At 42.9% G+C, this 17512-nt stretch overlaps 1 protein-coding gene across 7 annotated transcripts in view; it reads left to right on the top strand.

Annotated features, from left to right (window-relative positions):
• The window catches only part of RAPGEF6 (Rap guanine nucleotide exchange factor 6), a 244075-nt gene that overhangs the window by 71764 nt on the left and 154799 nt on the right, over positions 1–17512 (top strand). For all 7 annotated transcript variants that reach the window (XM_075900358.2, XM_075900357.2, XM_075900363.2 and 4 more), the window contains 2 exons: positions 284–353; positions 16998–17141. In XM_075900358.2, coding sequence (XP_075756473.1) covers positions 284–353; positions 16998–17141 — 214 coding nt within the window. The remainder of the gene's footprint in view (positions 1–283; positions 354–16997; positions 17142–17512) is intronic.

Raw genomic sequence — 17512 nt, 5'->3', positions numbered from 1 at the left:
GGCAAGAATATTGTGGGTGACTGTATCTCAAGCTTTGCTAACGCTGGCACTGGGGGCTTTGGGAGGACCAGAAACAACTTATATTTAAATTTTCATCATTTGCTTAATGAATATGCAAATATGCAAATGAAAGTTACCGGTCCTCCAAAAGCTCGTGAATGGATTTACTGGTCCCCGTGTCAAAAAGTTTGAGAGTCCGTGGGTTATTGTATTACTTTCCTTCTGTTAATTTATTTAACTCTGTTATATTTTACCTAATTCGTTCTTTTACTTTTTCTTTTAGTTTTGGCAAGCAGTCTGGAGGAAAAAGAGGATGCGAGTGTATTATATTGGAACCTTCAGAAATGATTGTGGTAAGAATAGACTTTTAAAAATGTGTTTAATGCTTCTGTATATATTAGCAATTTGTTTGTACCTTGTAGGGATGTGGTTGAATAGTCACTTTCTCTCCCCATTGCTGCCTCTGTCAGGGGAACTGGCGGTGCTTCTGCCTTGCTACATTTTAAAAGCAAAGCACGTGCAATGAGCATGGGGCCAGCAAGGGAATGAGTCCCCCATGTTCCCACGGCTCTTCGCCTTTGAAATGTAGCAAGAGTCGGCAGGGCTCTTGCTACATTTCAAAGGCGGAGGCATCCTTACTGATTAATCGAATAGTCAATTTAAATTGCATTGACTATTGAATTAGTTGATTAATCTAAATTTAACATCCTTAGTACCTGATAACATAAGGCTTTTTGTTAAATTCTTATAAAATTGTCTGATTTTTAATTATACTAGTGCTACCTTTTCATGGCAGCAAAAACTGTGTAAATTAAATTAGTTAAATAATGGTGATGATTAGGATTATAATATCAACTTTTCTAAAATGACTTTTATTTTTTTCTGTTATACAGTCCCACCAGTGCTGGTGATTGGGTACTCCTCAGTCAGCTTTAGGCAGTGCTACTGTATCTTACTATATATCTTAGAAAATGTGCATCTGTTTGTGAGTTAATTTATTCAAGATCTATTCCTAAATGGCAAGAGCTAAGACCACTTAATTTGGTATGCAGCTTTCCTCTTATCCTAACTTTAAAGCAAGGTCAGAGTTTGATTGTTCCAGGACATTGGGATGTGCCTGGAATTGGATTGTTTCTCATAAAATGGAAAGAAAGGGGTCTGGCAGGAAGGACACTTATACTGCAAAATAACCACTGAGGGGGCAGTAAGGGGCTAGAGATGGGGACCAGGATAGCTATAATGCATTGGTCAACAGGAGCCATGTGTGGAGAAAAGGACAGCTATCTACTATATATTTCAGAGAGTTTGTGTGTCTGTGTGTCTTCCCATTTCCCCAACCTGGGATCATGCACCCCTCCTCTGGTTGTGTCCCCTCACCCAGCCCGAGGCTGCTGCAGTGAGAGGGGACTGAGCTTGTCTTCTCTCCCTGGGATACCCTGCACACTGAACTCCTCATCCCCAGCCCAAAATAATTATTTAAATCAGGGCTACTCAACTTTGGAAGCCATGGAGGCCACAGTGATACTCACAGCACATGCCGAGGGCCTTAACTTAAGTGTGGGGTTCTATGATTCTACATGCAAATATGTGCAAATAATTTCTTTCACACTGACAGGCATGAATATAAACATTAAGGCAAGACTATACAAAACACAGGCCCCATTTAGGTCAATTCTGCTGATATTAATAAAATGCAATATTTACCTGATTTCCACTCATATGACAGCACTTTTAATGAGCAAAGACAATCCAGGAATTTAACTACTGAAACTCATATCAACAGAAGACCATTTATATTGACAACTTTTTTGTTTTGGTTCTCACCCTCGGGCCACGTGTTGAGCCCGCGTAAACCCAAACTGCGCCGCGGGCCACACATGGCCCATGAGCCTCGTATTGAGTAGACCTTATTTAAATGAAGAAAAACAAAACTTTTTTGAGTTAAGGACCCACACAGTGTCAGGTAAATCTTGTAATATGTTTATATTGTTGTCCCATTTTATTCCTTTTATTCACTGGTAGCTCTCCAGCCATGCTATCTGTTCGCTAAGGTATCTTTGTGGCTGCACTTCACACAAAGATCTGTGGTGAAGTAGGGAGAAACATAGGGAGCAGTGATGGAGCTAGGTTTTGCAACTGGTGGAATGGCAATGGATCATTGGCTAGCTGTAAAAAAGTGATCCCACTTAGGGATGTTAAAGATTAGTTGACTATCCGATAAGCATTTGCTTATCAGATAGTCTTTTGACTAATTGATATCCCCCGCCCACTGCCACCTCTGTGAGCAGCGCTACACAGTGGCTGCGCTACACAGCAGAAACCCCAAGGTGGCTGCTGTACAGCTGATACGTGGATCAGCTGTTGAGTGGGCTGCCCACTTAAAACGCTGCCTCTGCGCGATTCAAAGGGGCAGCCCTGGAGCCAGGGGTCTGCTGGAGACTCCCCAGCTGATTGCAGGCTCCCCGTGGCATTTCCCCAGAACCTGGGGTCAGCTGGGGACTCCCCAGCTAGTCGTGGGTTCGGGGAAATGCCATGGAGAGCCCAGGGTCAGCTGGGTGTCCTCAGCTGACCCCAGGCTCCAGGGCAGCTGCCTCTTTGAAATGTGCGGACGTGGCGTTTTAAAGAGGCAGCTGCTGTATAGCTGATCTGCGGAAGTGATGTGCGGAACCCAGGGTCAGTTGGGGACTCTTGTGCATTTCAAAACAGGCACCCGCATGCAGCCCGGAGTCAGTGGGACTTCTCACTGGCCCAAGGCTGTACGTGGAGTTCTGCATTCCTCCTTTAAAATGTACAAGAGCCCCAACAGATGCTCTTTTACATTTCAAAGGACAAATGTGGAAGTGCCTATAGACTAGTCAACTAGTCGATGGAAATTCCATCAACTAGTCAATTAACGGTATTTTAACATTCTTAATCCCACTCTGCATTCACGTGACAATAATAGCTCCTGTCCTGTAGAACTAGACCCAGCTCCTTTCTCCGGTTGTTGCGACAGGTGGGCCTAATTTGAGTGAGTGGTGTTGTAACATGGTGAACAGGATTATATCACCACATAATTATATCATAATTCTGTGCCCAGAGTGGGTACCTGGGCCCAGCCCTGCAGCACAGGAACTGCCAAAACTAGTTCTGAGGTAAGAAATGGTATACAAGTTTGTGATTATCCAGTATGTTCTCAAAAACTAGTGTAAACTGTGGTAGTGATGATCATGATTTCGTGGAATCTTCTGCAAAAGACTTCTTGCGCAAAAACCCTGCAGTGTAGACACAGCCTTTGAGAAGTACCCCTTACAACTGATATACTCTGGCAAAGCGGGGTGACACAATAATGGGAATATGTGTGCCTTCGATTGCCTCACCACAGTTTGGAAAGCCCATTTCAGCGAAGCCAGTCACTGTCATCCACATTTCCAAGAGTCACAGTACTACGCAGCACAATGCAATTTATTGTCCTGCACACTTGCAGAAGTGCTGCCCCACTGGTAGATTTATCCACTTCAAATGATTAGCAGCTGAACAGTAGCAATTGGGAGTCACCAGTTCCACAAAGCAATCACAACGCACTTCTCTACCAAGAGGACAGCTCTTATTCAATTGTTCTTGTAGTTCAGGACAGGTCCAGGAAGGTTGCTTTACGCATCCTAAAGTTCTGTAGCCACTGCTCTTCATCCCACATCTGCATGACAGTGCGATCCCTCCACTTTGCACAGCTACTCTGTGACAGCCAAATGCACTGTCATGTTGCTGTTGTCTGTGTCACTTGCATTGTCATTTGCATCTGAGTCGTCTTCTCTGACACTAAGTTCTCTGCTGCAATATGTGCTGTCCTAAACACATTGAATACAGCATAGGAGGGAAGTCTGCAATCCACGATTTCTCATAGCAGATGCTGGAGTGTGCAGCAAGAACTGTGAGTTTGAAATGGCGCAGAAGTAAGATGGAAGCCTTGGGGGACTCTAAAGAGGTGTGTGACAGGATGTTTTTCATGTTCTCAAAATGCCTTTCACTCCCTTGATCATTCCCACAGTGCCTAGCAACTAAAGGTGATGCCCCGCGCTGTGGGATGCATGCCCACATTGCTTTACTCTCCCTGCCGATAGGGGAACTAGCAATGTGGCCATGATATGTCAACAGAAGGTGGCAGCATAAGCATGATTTGACAACTTTTGCATGTCAACAGCACTTTTGTCACCAAAACTTCCCAGTGCTCTACCCCGAACCACATAGTTTCTTCTCCATGATGCTAACTTTCACCTTTTATAGCTGATCATAATTGACTAAGGGCTTGTGTACATTGCCACTTCACTGTGCTGTAACTTCATCTCTTGTGTGGGGAAAACATCCCCTCTCCCCATGTTCACAGTGCTGTAAAGTTCCAGTGTAAACAGGCTCCCATCAGTATTAACTACTCCCTTCATGGAGGTAATTTACCTAGAGCAGCCTTTCAGAAGTGGTGTGCCAAGGTTTAACTTATTCACCTGTATGTACAGGTCTGAGTGCTGGTGATACTTTTTAAAGTTATTAATAGTCCTACTTACAGTAGCTTCATTAATAAATTAAGATGCAGATCTTGCCATTTAGTATGATCCTTAGCCTTGTTTTGCCTTGCTGAGTTCTCCAATCGGGCTCATAGCTTGATACTTTAAGTAGCATACAAGCCTCTGAGTGGTCAGTCAGACACCCCAAATAAACTGTCCCCTGCTTCCACCTCACCACACAGATGCCAGCACCCACCAACCTCCTCTTTCCCCCACCAACCCCTGTGGAATCTGCTCCCCCCAGCCCAGGTGGGAGCTGGGATAAAATCCTGCTTCTCAAAGTAGCAGGAACCAGCAGTCTGTTCTGTCCTAACTCTCAGCTAAAGAACAAACAAATTATCCCCACCTCACAGCACAAACAAACCACCTCCCTGCCTCCACCTCACCTCAATGCCAGCACCCATCCACCCCTTCCCCCTCCCCAACCCCATGCAGTCACACACATGCTGCCCCCATCTGCAGCTGGGTTGCCGGGCTGCCTCTGCCCCGCTACCACGGCTCCATTACTGGAGGAGCAGCCACATTGGTCTAAGCCACATTGGTCCTGGCTGCCTAGGAGCAGTCCCCTCTCCTGGTCTTGGCCCTGCTACTGAAAGAGCAAACGATGTGGCCCAAGCCCCAGCCACTGGAGCTTGCCCATCTGAGCCCTCACATGGCCACTACCACCAGCAGCAGCTGTAGCAGCGCACCTGCTTTCACCAGCTCACTTCTCCACTTGCCCAACTCCATTATAGAAGGGAAAGAGCACCGACCGCTGGCTGGTGCACAGCCCAGTCTGCAACCTCTCTGCCTGCCTCCTGGAGGTGGTTCTGCAGCTGCGCACTGACCACAAGGCTCAAGCAACAGTGCAGGCTCTTGCTGTGCGGAGGAGCTCCTGCCCTGTGTGCCAGTAAAAATTAGCTCGTGCGCCGCCTGTGGCTTGCGTGCCGGGGGTTGCTGACCTCTGACCTAGAGTGCTCTTCCGACACTGGTGCCATGGCCACACTGTCATGTTAAAGCACCATCACAGCAGAAGTATGGGCAAAGCCTCGATCAATAAAGCTTGTCACATTTCTACATGAAACTTAAAATAAAAAAAAGAGAGGTTATTGATGTGCACAATGGTAATTATTTTCACTGCCTCACAGAAGCCTACAGTTCAGTTCCCTGATTTGCTTTTATGAGTTATTCCTGATTTTGCTTTTTGCTTATAAAGTAGCAGTTCACCCATTGTCTATGAGGACCAGATGCATGCCAAATGTGTACTTTAAAAATAAAAAGAATTTGCTACTTCAACTCATACAAATACAGCTTCATATACTAATAATTTTGCTTTCAGATTTTTACATCTCTTGTATCTCCTTCTTCCTAGAATATAAATCAATTTCTGCAGGGGATTCCTCTGAGAACTGACTTGTTTTAAAGGCCATAAAATGTTGTCAGCTTAAGCTAAATTAATGAGGATAACAAATAATACATGGACTCCTAAGTTCATATTTAGGAAATTTGGGTGACTTTCAGGATTAACAAATACATTTGTTTTATTGCTAAACTGATGGTTTTAATCATATCCTAATTGAAGTAGCCAAAAGTTGCAACAGATGAGCTGTGTTGCTACCTGTTCCCTCCTTTCATTCTTGGTGCTTCCATTTTTTTTTGTTTTTTGTTTTTTGAGGTTAAAGCAGATGATTTCTCAAGGGCAGCATGGCATTTGTGAATAGAAGGATGTTACTGCTAGCACTGGGTGTTGACTGAAATTGAGTAAGATCATGTAATCCTATTTATTTTCACTTTGCAGCATGTGCTGGGGATATCTGCTCCATACAGAAATGCTCTGGTACTTCTAACTCTATGGATGTCAGTGCTAAGTCAGTAAAATTATATCTGTCCAGAGACTACCCTGTTAAATGAGTCATTCTAGTCTTTTCTGTCGCCCTCTGAAAATAAGGACTAATACTATGATTCTTTACTTTAGGAGCATCTAAAAATTATTTCTTGCTTTTCTTCTAATGGACTGCTGCAAAGGGACACCTGCACCTTGGTGTAGTGATAGAGAGGCTGTTTTTAAGAGTGGGTTATCTGGTCAAATAAGTTAACAGACTATGAAATAATACCCCCCCCCCCCCCAATGCCCTGGTCATGATATAGAACCTCGACAAAGGAATGATGAAAAATTAGGAATTCCATTAATGTTTTTCTCGAACCTTGTTTTCTTAGGGACTGGGGAAGCTCTTTCAACAGCATATTCTACATCACAGCTTTCCAGGGATGGAAAACAATGGCAAATTATTTTTTTTTTCAAGATGGATAATTTCTGGTCTCTATAAATATCCACCCATGCTTGTTGGTGTTTGTAAAATAAAGATATTAGCAAGGTTTATCTGTGGCTTTCTATACCGTGATTTAGTGGAACAAATATAAAGACTCTGCTCTAATCTCAGATACTTAGATGAACACTGCTTTATGTTCCAAATTCTATTGCCAAGCTTTGAGATGCATGGCCAGGTAGCTGAATTAAGCCCTAAATATAGAATGAAGTTAAAGATATACATGCTTAACAGTTGCAACTAATGTTTCATATTTTTCTGAGATAAGTATCTGTCATTCCCTCCCCCCTCCTCCATCCTGGGAGGTAGAGAGGGATGGGGCTGAAGAGTCCCTGAAGCTTCTGTTATGCAACAGGCAGATGTGGGGGCCGAAGGTTGAAGAATTGATGTAGGTATAAGGGTATAAAATTAATTGATGTGCAGGTACTAGGGCACATAATTAATTGGTGTGATACAAAAAACAACTTCATTAGCATTTGGGGTTTTGGAAGCAGCTAGAAAGTCCTTTGTACCTTCAGGCAGCGCTTCACATGAATTTGCATAATTTGATTTAATTTTGTCTGTTTTGGCAAAGTCCTACATACAAGGCCAAAATTGATGACAATTTGGGAGTGGGGAGGAATAGATCAAAAATCAGAAGACAGACATAATTTTTTCTCAAAATCTCATTAATGTGAATGGAGAGGGGTCCTAACTCATGATTGTTGAATTTTTGAGGCAAGCGATACTGCAATAGAACACCCCTGCTGTGAAGAGGCAGATTGAACTCAGAACTCAATTTAATTGTCCAGTTAGTGCAGACATGCCTATTTCAGGTTACAGTATGCTTGGTTTCAATGGTAAAATTATTGTTCCATTTTCTAAAAACAACAGTATCATTTGAAACTTAAGGAAATACTTTTAGAAAAGTATTGTCTAAGCTCTCCCTAGCTGAGTCAAAGAATTTTCCCTAGTTCAAATGAGCACCGCAGCAAATAATTAAAAAAATTATTTTAAGTTCTCCTGTAGTTTAAGGGAGTAGGTGTGGAAAGATAACAAACTTAATTTTCCTTGACAGATTGGTATATTGACAAATTTTCTCAATTTCCAGCTGATTACGCTAAGGTTCTTGAGAAATAAGCATATGAATATATATTTCATATTTACATACAGTGTGAGTGAGGCCACTGCATGCTACAAGATTATATTACTAGTTCTAAAAAAATAGCTCCACTGAAATGCTTAAATTTTAACAGATATCATAGCTCTTTTAATATATTTGTAAGTGGTTAAATTAGGTATTTATTCCCTTTCTTTTAAGTGCTGAGAGATTTTTCTGTACTCCTTAATTACTTTAATTCTGTATGATTATGGTGGAATAAAAAGTTAGATTAATTGTAAAAAAAAAAAAAAGTATTGATATTCTACAATAGGACGACAGCTATATGGAAAAGTCTGTGTTCTTTATACTTAATAGAATATTGCTCTTCATTCAGGAAAATGTCTGACCAATAATATAATTAGTTTACTAGGAGACTGTTTCTGTATTTTCAACCAGTAGTTAAGAAATATAATTTTCAATAGTAAAACTTCTAGTAGCATTATCTTTATAAAAGGATTATTCTTGTGTCAACTGGTGTATACTCTTGCTTTCTTATTTCACATAAAGCATGGATGTTGAAATGTGTTTTGTAGATAAGCAGGCATAGTTCTTTAAAAGAATGATATGTCGGCAAGCACTGAGTAATTTAAAAAACAAAAATATGTTTCAAAATTGTAAGCGTTTCATTTGTATTTTTAATAGTTTGCTGTCACATACATTTCCTGCTTTGATATATGCCTGTGACCTACTCTTTTTTTTATCATCTTTTGTGTCTGCTCAGCCCATTTAGGTTAAAGTTGGATCACGTGGTATCTACTGAGAATAATGGTTATCTAACTTCCTTTGGTTTGTCATCATCATCTTCCTTGGAATACTGGTGCATTGTGAGAGTCGGTCTCCTTTTCAGAAACACCATCTAATACATCATACAACTCAAAGCATTTTATAGAAGTAACCACATGCTAACTGCAGACCCATATTATTTCTGTTCTGTCTGACCTATACATCAGCATGACAATATTGTTTGATTTATTCCTACCTACTTATGTCAAAGTTTTTCTTGTCCTAATCCTAGAAATTTATAGCCACTGCTGAGCCAAAAAATCTTCTAAACTAGGCATGTCAGAGGCTTTGTGCTGTGATCCTCTGTATATTCAGTTGTTACCAAAATATTATTTTACTTGGTGTTGGGTTCAGTTTTCTATTTTAGTGAACCTGTATTGTTATCTATGAGCACTGTATCCAGTCTGCAGTATCTATATTTTACTCCTTTGAAAGTTGGTAATTCATCTCCTGTGGAGTAGTGAATTTTGGAAATCAAAAAACTCAACTGATTCTTTCTTCTTGCTTGAGAGTAGAGAATGTTTAAGGCTCCCCAGCATTTCATTTTCCCCCCACAGGAACATAGGAATTGCCATATAGGTTCAAATTAGTTGTTCAGTGTACCAGGCAAGTACCAGACCCTTTAGAGAGAGGTGCATGAAACCTTGCAATGAATAATTTTGAATAACCAGCTCACATGAGAAGATTTTTCCCTAATATCGCCCAGTTAGAGATTGCTAATAGCATGAAGCAAGAGGTTTTCTTTCTCTCTTTCTCTTTTTCATTTCTCCCCACCACATATCCGTGCAGTATCCATCATCAGGTTTTACAAGTGAGCTCATTCAGGGGGCCAACAGAATTGGCAGGCAGAAGGGGCAGGGCTGGGAGCAGCTAGCCTTCAGTGCTATCTGGACCGTGCTACATCTCCTCTTCCCCCCCCCCCCCCCCGCTACCACTTAACGGGGCCTGGAGTACAATGCCTGTGATTCCACCTGCGATTCAAAAGGCCTGGGGCTATGGCCATTGAGGCTATGTCTACACTGCATGCTTATTTTGAATTAACAGAGTGTGCTTCTACACAGCAAGCCTGTTATTTCAAAATTATTTCAAAATAATGGGCTTCTTACTCTGACTTCCGTAACCATCATTTCATGAGGAGTAAGGGAAGTCAAAGTAAGAGTAGTGTTCTTTTGACTTCCTGTTGTGTAGCCAGCACCAAAAGCTGAAATAAGCTACTTCAACTATGTATCTTAACTTGACTTTAGCGCTTAGTGTAGATGTACCCTGAGGTAGCAGCAGCAGTGGAGACTAGCCTTTCTGAATCACTGTGCTTCAAGGCAGTTGCCTCCTTTGGCCGCTGGTTAGCAGGCCTGAGCACATTCCAATGGTTACAACATTGGCAGGTTGACATTTTCGTGGAGTGATGAAGCTCATAGTTTTAAGAAACACCATACTAGAGGAATGGTTATTTAAAAGATGGAAGCATTGCTACTAATGGCTGTCAGAGGGTGGTCCCATCTGGAGTAACCTCTTATGGAAGGCTTCTGTGATTGTCTCAGTTTTCCCCCTCTCAGGTAACTGAAGGATTCCATTTCAGGCTGACTTGCTTCAATTATATCCTTCCTTGGGTTGGTTTATTAATAAAATCATAATGTGACTCACTCCATACCAGAAGTCCCAGACATAATCCATTTCCCGTGCCCAGTGGATATAGTCCTTAAATATTTACTCTTCCTCATGGGATCCTCCATCAATCTCTGCTGGAAGTCCCTTCAAACTGTACTCTGGTGGCCTCTGCTATACCTAGATTCCTTCTTAAGTTCTCTTCTGTCCCTCTGGTAGCACAGCCACTCTAGTCCTCCTTGATAGTGTGCGGTCCCGCTCTTTTCAGCCTGTGTATTGGTAGATCATCCTTGACAGGGAAGTATTCCTTAAAACCCACCTCCTCCTCCTCCTGGCACTCGTTGTTCTCCTGGGTACAGCTCTCCTATGTTGGAGATGTTAGTGGATAAGCCACGCTGCTGCCTGCCCCTGCCTTTAGGTAAGTCAAGTTGTACTGAGCTGAGGAGGCACTAGCTGTGCTTTCTCTTAAAAAAACATTGTCACCTGGTAACACTGGCGTACATGCTTCCAGGGAGCAAAGGGGCAAATTTTACAAAACAACTTTAAGTGTATGTAATGGAAAATATCTGCCAAACAATACTCTGTATTGTATGAAAAGGGTTAGTACAAACAAGAAAAAAGAAAGGTGCTTCCATTCACTTTGTAGAATTTTTTTATTTTTTACTTTTTTATTTTATTTTTTATTTTGTGTGTGTGTTTTATTAGCACTCCTTTGACTAGGGAAGTGATATGGGAAAGGCTGGATTTCCTTTCTGCTAAAATACTTGCTTCCCCTTCTGCTCCTGTTTATGATATGGTTCCTCTCAGGCAGCTGTAAGGAGGAGTCTGGCCTGAACAATGAATCAAATGAGAAACAAAAGAAGAGGGGGAAAAGAGAGAAATGTATAGTAGTTAGGTTTGCTTGAATTTCAGTCCCTGTAGGAAGTATTTCCTCCTCAATCCTCCTTACTCACCCCCATACACGCTGCCTGGGGCCAGCTGAAAGGGCAGTCAGATCACAGGAGAGAGAATTTCTCAGATCTAAGTTTCAGGGTTTGATGCCACAGTAGTCTTAGATGGAAGAAGCAGTTGCAAAGGAAAGTACCGCTAAACTTCTGCAGTTTCAAGATGGAGCATGCTTAGCCACCCGCTGGGGATGGTGTATATGCCATCTGATCTGCCTATAGGATGGGATGGAGCATGTTCAATACGGATGGAATCTTTGGGGGATTTAGCTGCCAAATTTCTAACAGATCTTTACTGGGCATATGTGAACTGACATTTTCAGAGGTTTATAACATGGGCAAATTTGGGGATTTTTTTTATTGAAAAGTCATATATGGACACCAGGCTGATTCCATTGCCATATTTCAGATTCCTGCTAGAGCTGCTCTTGGATGAAATATTTTACATGCAGTGACTGCCGGAGGGGATACCGACCCTTATTGCTACTCTGTGACAGGCTGCCTGGCAAGCCACCAGCTTGTGTTGCTTGGGGGTGGAGTTTTGGCAAGCGGACAGGGCAGGACCTGTGGTGTGGAGAAGTTGTTTTGAGTCAGGCACTGGAGATGGGGGTTTGCCCCAGGCCTCCAATCCCTCTAGTGACAGCCCTGGTTATGTGTCATGGATGTAACCAATCTGTTGACTTGCTGGACTTTACATTTATCATTGATCCTTTATTAATTCTAACAACTTACTAAGGTCACTTTAATATAGCCTACTATTGTGGGTTGTGAGACCTTTGGAGGGGAATCAGAATTCTGTAGAAAATAGGATGCTTACATGTGCAGTAGTACTTCTCCGCTTTTTTATATTTTTTTCAGTTGTACAGTAGTGGTATTAACTGAAGGAAGCAGGTGTCTTAGTTACTTAGTTTCCACTAACAGTTGATTGATTAGTTCTTAACAGAAAGCAAAAACATTATCATGCCTAATTTGCTTAGATTTCGGTTACAAGGAGGGAAGGGAAATATCTTCCTCTTGTATTACAGTATTATTTTGCCACAATCCTAAGCGTTTCTGAAAAATGAATAGTCATATTATGAACTTCAGTGTCAAAACTATACATTGTGTCTGCTCCTAAAATATGCTGAGTTTCTTCAGTCCCCAATATAGTCAGTGCAAAGAAGGCAAGCGCCTAGAATAATAAAAACGTAGGTTTGGAAGCTACCCCAAGAGGTCATCTAATCCACTGGTCCCCAACCTTTTGGGGATGCCGGGTACCTGGGGGCAGGACTGCACATGTGCCGTGCACCCAGGGCTGGCGCCGCGCATTTGCCGCGTGCCTGGGGCACAAGAATGACCAGGGCTGGCCCAACCACTTGGCGGGCGCACATAAATGCCCCGGTGGGCGCCATGGCACCCACGGGCACCACCGACTAGACCAGGCATGTCCAAAGTCCGGCCCGCGGGCCAATTGCGGCCCGTGTTCTAGTTTAATACGGCCCCACAGGTAATTTGGCAATATCTATCTTTTATTGCCCCCAATGAATCCATATGTATTGAGATGAATACATTGTAAAATCTCAGTTAATGTCAGTTGGTCTAAATCAGTTATAAATATATTTGGACGCAACATGTATACTTGGTGTTATGTTCCTGTTCATATTTTTTGAACTTAAAAGTTGACAGACAACCTTTATTACCAATAATATGTAATGTACTTTACAATGTTCCTGACATATATTTCAGCTTCCTGGATTTTTTTTTCATCTGGCCTTCAGATATGAAAGGCAGAGTGATTTAACACCTGTTTAGATTTGTCATCCATGTGACGAAATGAAAAGTATGCTGTTTGCAATAAACTTTGCATAAAATAGTTAATTTGCGTTTAATTTTAATGGTTCAAAGAATGTCAGGCAAAATGGTCGGCCCTCACGCATGTTCACTTAATCAAATCTGGCCCTTTTTGAAAAAAGTTTGGACACCCCTGGACTAGACCAACACCTTACTAAAAGCAGGACCAATCCCTAATCAGTCCAGCCAGGGCTTTGTCAAACTGGAATAGAGATTCCACTGCCTTCCTAAGTAACCCATTCCAGTGCTTCCCCACTCTCTTAATGAAATAGTTTTTCTTAATATCATATCTACACCTACCACGCTGCAACTTGAGACCATTGTTCCTCATTCTGTCATCACTGAGAACAGCCTCTCTCCAACCTCTTTGGACCCCCCCACCCCCCTTTCTGGTAGCTGAAGGTTGCTATCAAATCCCCCTTCACTTTTCTCTCTTGTAGACAAATCTCTCAGCCTCTCCTCATAAGTCATGTGCTGCAGCCACAAATCACCTGATCCTGAGTGCTCCACATCTCACAGGGGAGGCCAAGGAGCCATTTCTCAGCACTTTTTAGAGGCAGTAAGGTTGTGATGGGGTAGAGGGTAGGAGAGGAGTGAGGGGTGGAGGCTGAGGGGAAAGAGGTGGCATGGAGGGGTTTTTGGGGAAAGAGGTGGTGGCACCACAGTTTTGGGCTCTGGTGCCGCCTCCATCTTTTGGAAGCTTCTGCCACTTCTAACTTTAGTAATGTGTAATATATTTAGTAAAGCACTGCATGTACTGTGTGTTTGTGTGCGTGGGCACGTAACAAGAAATCTGAAATAGTTTACAGGCAGTCCCGGGGTTATGTACAAGATATACTGTAGGTTTGTTCTTAAGTTGAATCTGTATGTAAGTCGGAACTGGCGTCCAGATTCAGCCGCTGCTGAAACTGACCGCCAGTTCTGACTTACATACAGATTCAACTTAAGAACCCCAAGTCAGCTGCTGCTGAAACTGATCAGCCGCTGATTCCTGGAAGCCCGGGGCAGAGCAACTGTGCCTCGGGCTTCCTGTAGTCAGCGCTGGTCAGTTTCAGCAACGGCTGACTTGGGGACGCCTGGGGCAGAGCAGCTGGGGTGCTGCTGGGTTGCTCCAGTAGCGCGGCTCCTTGGCGCTACTGGACCAACCCAGCAGCACCCCAGCTGCTTTGCCCCAGGCAACCTGATTCAGCCGCTGCTGAAACTGACCAGCAGCGGCTGAATCAGGACGCCTGGGGCAGAGGGCTGGGGTGCTGCTGGGTTGGTCCAGTAGTGCCCAGAGCGGCGCTGCGGGACCAACCTGCAGCACCCCAGCTGCTCTGCCCCAGGGTCCACAACAAAAGCCTGGTCTGCTGGTGGGGGGGGGGGGGCGGCACACTAGCTGCGCCCCGCCCCCCCAGCAGACCAGGGACACGGGGAGCAAAGCCGCAGTGGCGGGGTGCCTCGCCTCTGAGGCTTTGCTCTGGCGCGGGACCCACTTTGCTCACGGTGCCCCTGGTCTGCTGGAGATGGTCCCCAGCAGACCAGGGGCACCGCGAGCAAACCCGCAGCCGTGGCAGGGTCCCGCGCTTCTGAGGCTTTGCTCTGGCAAAGCCTCAGAAGCGGGGGAACATGCCGCTGCTGCGGGTTTGCTCGCGGTGTCCCTGGTCTGCTGGAGACGGTCTCCAGCAGACCAGGGGCACCGCGAGCAAACATGCAGCTGTGGCGGGGTCCCGCGCTTCTGAGGCTTTGCCACGGCTGCGGGTTTGCTCGCGGTGCCCCTGGTCTGCTGGGGACTGTCTCCAGCAGACCAGGGGCATCGCGAGCAAACCCGCCAGGGCTGCTGCTTTGCTCCCGTTGCCCCTGGTCTGCTGGAGACGGTCCCCAGCAGACCAGGGGCACCGGGAGCAGCTTTTCTCGCCCCGGAGGTCAAGGTGGCTGACCGCTGCCTGTGAGCTCCGGGGCGAGAAAGCCCCGTTCGTAAGTGCGGATCTGACATAAGTCGGATCCACGTAAGTCGGGGACTGCCTGTAATTATTTTGGCTACTTTAATAGGATAACTTTATTAGAAGCTAAATTTCAGAATTTTGGTCATGGCCACTTTCATGGGACTGACAGTAGTTTTATTACTAAGTAAAAACCCAATTTTTACTTTAGTCTTTAACCTCTGCCTTTGCAAATCTATAATACATTCCTTGTGAATAGTATTAATTGCTAGTGGGACACCTGCTTAGTTTCCTCATTTTTAGTACCAGTTTTGTGTTAGGTAGGGATGTTAAAATGTGTGTAATTAAGTAATTGTGTTACAGCTGAAAATTTCAGTGGTTATGCATGGTGCGGCCGGTGGCTCCCTGGGAGGCAGTGCACACGGGAGCTTGCTTTTAAGCCGGCTCCTTGTATGTACTGGAAACCTGCACGTAACCATGAAATTTAACCAATGAGCTCAAGGCTCATTGGTTAACTATTTATGTGGTTACACTTTCACATCCAGAATGTGTTTGATTTTTTTGTATGTTTGTTTTGTTCCCAGCTGTGATGTCAGATTTGTGTCTACCTGGTCAGTTCACTAGTCATAAGGATAACTTCTTGTATATAACCTTGCTAGAAAGGAAGTTGTGTTTCTATTTTTCCTTTTTCAATGTTATTTTTTCTCAGTATTTTTTTTTTTAAAAAACTTTACAATTTCAAGGATTGTTTACATTCTCATACTGACTTAGAGAGACATGCTGTCTCACAGTTAATGTGAGGTTGTGTTCAGATTCATGAATAACTAAGAACACAGTAGTTATTTGCTTATTTCCTGTTTTCCAATTCTGTCTTGTCTTGTTTTCATTTCTCTTGGTACACTTTTGAACCTGAGTAAATTTACAAAGGTATATTGCTAAAAGAGGCTGTAAAGTTGCTGGTCTCTGTTTCTATAGGAATTTTTACAGCTGTGTTTTTAAATTTCCAATATAAATCTTTTAAATGTGTAAGATAAGAAAGTAGAAACTGTTATGTATTAGAGATGTTAGAAGAAGTCTTTGCTTGGATGTAGCCTTATTAGTGTATATATATGTCTGTTCTGTTTCCTGCTGTGATATGTTTTTCTAAGACATCAGAAGGAAATGTGGAAGGATGAGTCTGTTTTTTTATAGGGGTGGGAAATGGAATTGGAACAAGTTAGATACAAGTACAGTGCTTAACAGTGTTTATCTGTGGTCATATATTTAAATATGCTGCCTTGGAGAAAATTTTAAACCCAAATAAAGTTGAGTATGAAATGCTCATGGCAGTTTCTAGTTATTTCTTTTTAAAGTTGTTTTATATTTATTCAATAAAGTGGTCATTAATAAAGAATGAGGGCTTATAGTTGTTGGATGGATGGGCTAGGACCTTGCTGGTCATGGTCCATCTTAACGTAATTTCAAGCATGATGTTCTCTGTCTACACTGCCAAGTCTGTGTAAAATCATATTTTAAAACAAACTTATTTACATGTTTTAATGAACAACCTGATAAAGTAGGGAGTACATCATCATAGTCTACGAACGAGCTGAAAAATATATAATTATTTTAATTTGTTATAAAGTAGTATATGTAACTGCAGTAAGAAGTCTTACTACTTTTGTCTAAAGGCTGTGTGCGTATGAGGGGTGGGGGATTTTTTTTCTTTACTGTTTCCCGGAAGGAAGCTGTGGCCTCCAGCTCATTGTAATAACATCATTTCAAGACACGTAGCACTGGTTTGCTTAAGAAATTTGTGTAGTCTGTTTCCTAAGACTTAACTGATCTCAGCTACTGTTAATGCCTTCCTCATGAGCTTAATAAGGTTCCACAGACTTTCAATGATATGGAAGAATTGGATGTTTAACCAGGATTCTGAACATGTGTTTCAGGTGGAGAATTCCAAAGACAATGAAGAGAATATCCTACAAAGAGAAGTTCCCCTCAGGCAATCTCGACGAAGGTTTAGGAAGATTAACCAGCGGGGGGAACGTCAGACCATCACAGACCATGTGGATGCTAGCAGTTACCTCTCGGTGAGCACATTTTACACTAATAAAAACTGATCAGCCTATTTGGCATCTCATTGTCTGAGCATTTGGGTTTTGGGGGGGGTCAGGGACAGAAGGGGAGAAAAAGTGTTTATTTTATTTTATCTCTAAATGTGTTTCTCCTTGGAGAGCACCAAGAACACTTTGGGATTTTATAGCTTTAGGCAGCAAGTTCAGGTTCAGCAATTGAGAGCAAAAATGCTTTGGTTTATAGATCTGCAGCTGTGTATAATAGTGAAAATATTTATAAGGTCATTGGTCAGTAAAAGGTTTGTCTTCCTCAAAAACCTCTAGGGAAGCTTGGTGGTTGGTTGTGCTTTTGAAATATCTTCAAATAAAGTACTCCTCCTAAAATG

Source organism: Pelodiscus sinensis, chromosome 16 (genome assembly GCF_052426305.1).
Source record: "Pelodiscus sinensis isolate ZL-2025 chromosome 16, ASM5242630v1, whole genome shotgun sequence".
Taxonomy (NCBI): domain Eukaryota; kingdom Metazoa; phylum Chordata; order Testudines; family Trionychidae; genus Pelodiscus; species Pelodiscus sinensis.
The sequence above is the reverse complement of the archived record's forward strand: the minus strand, read 5'-3'. Positions and strand labels throughout refer to the sequence as shown.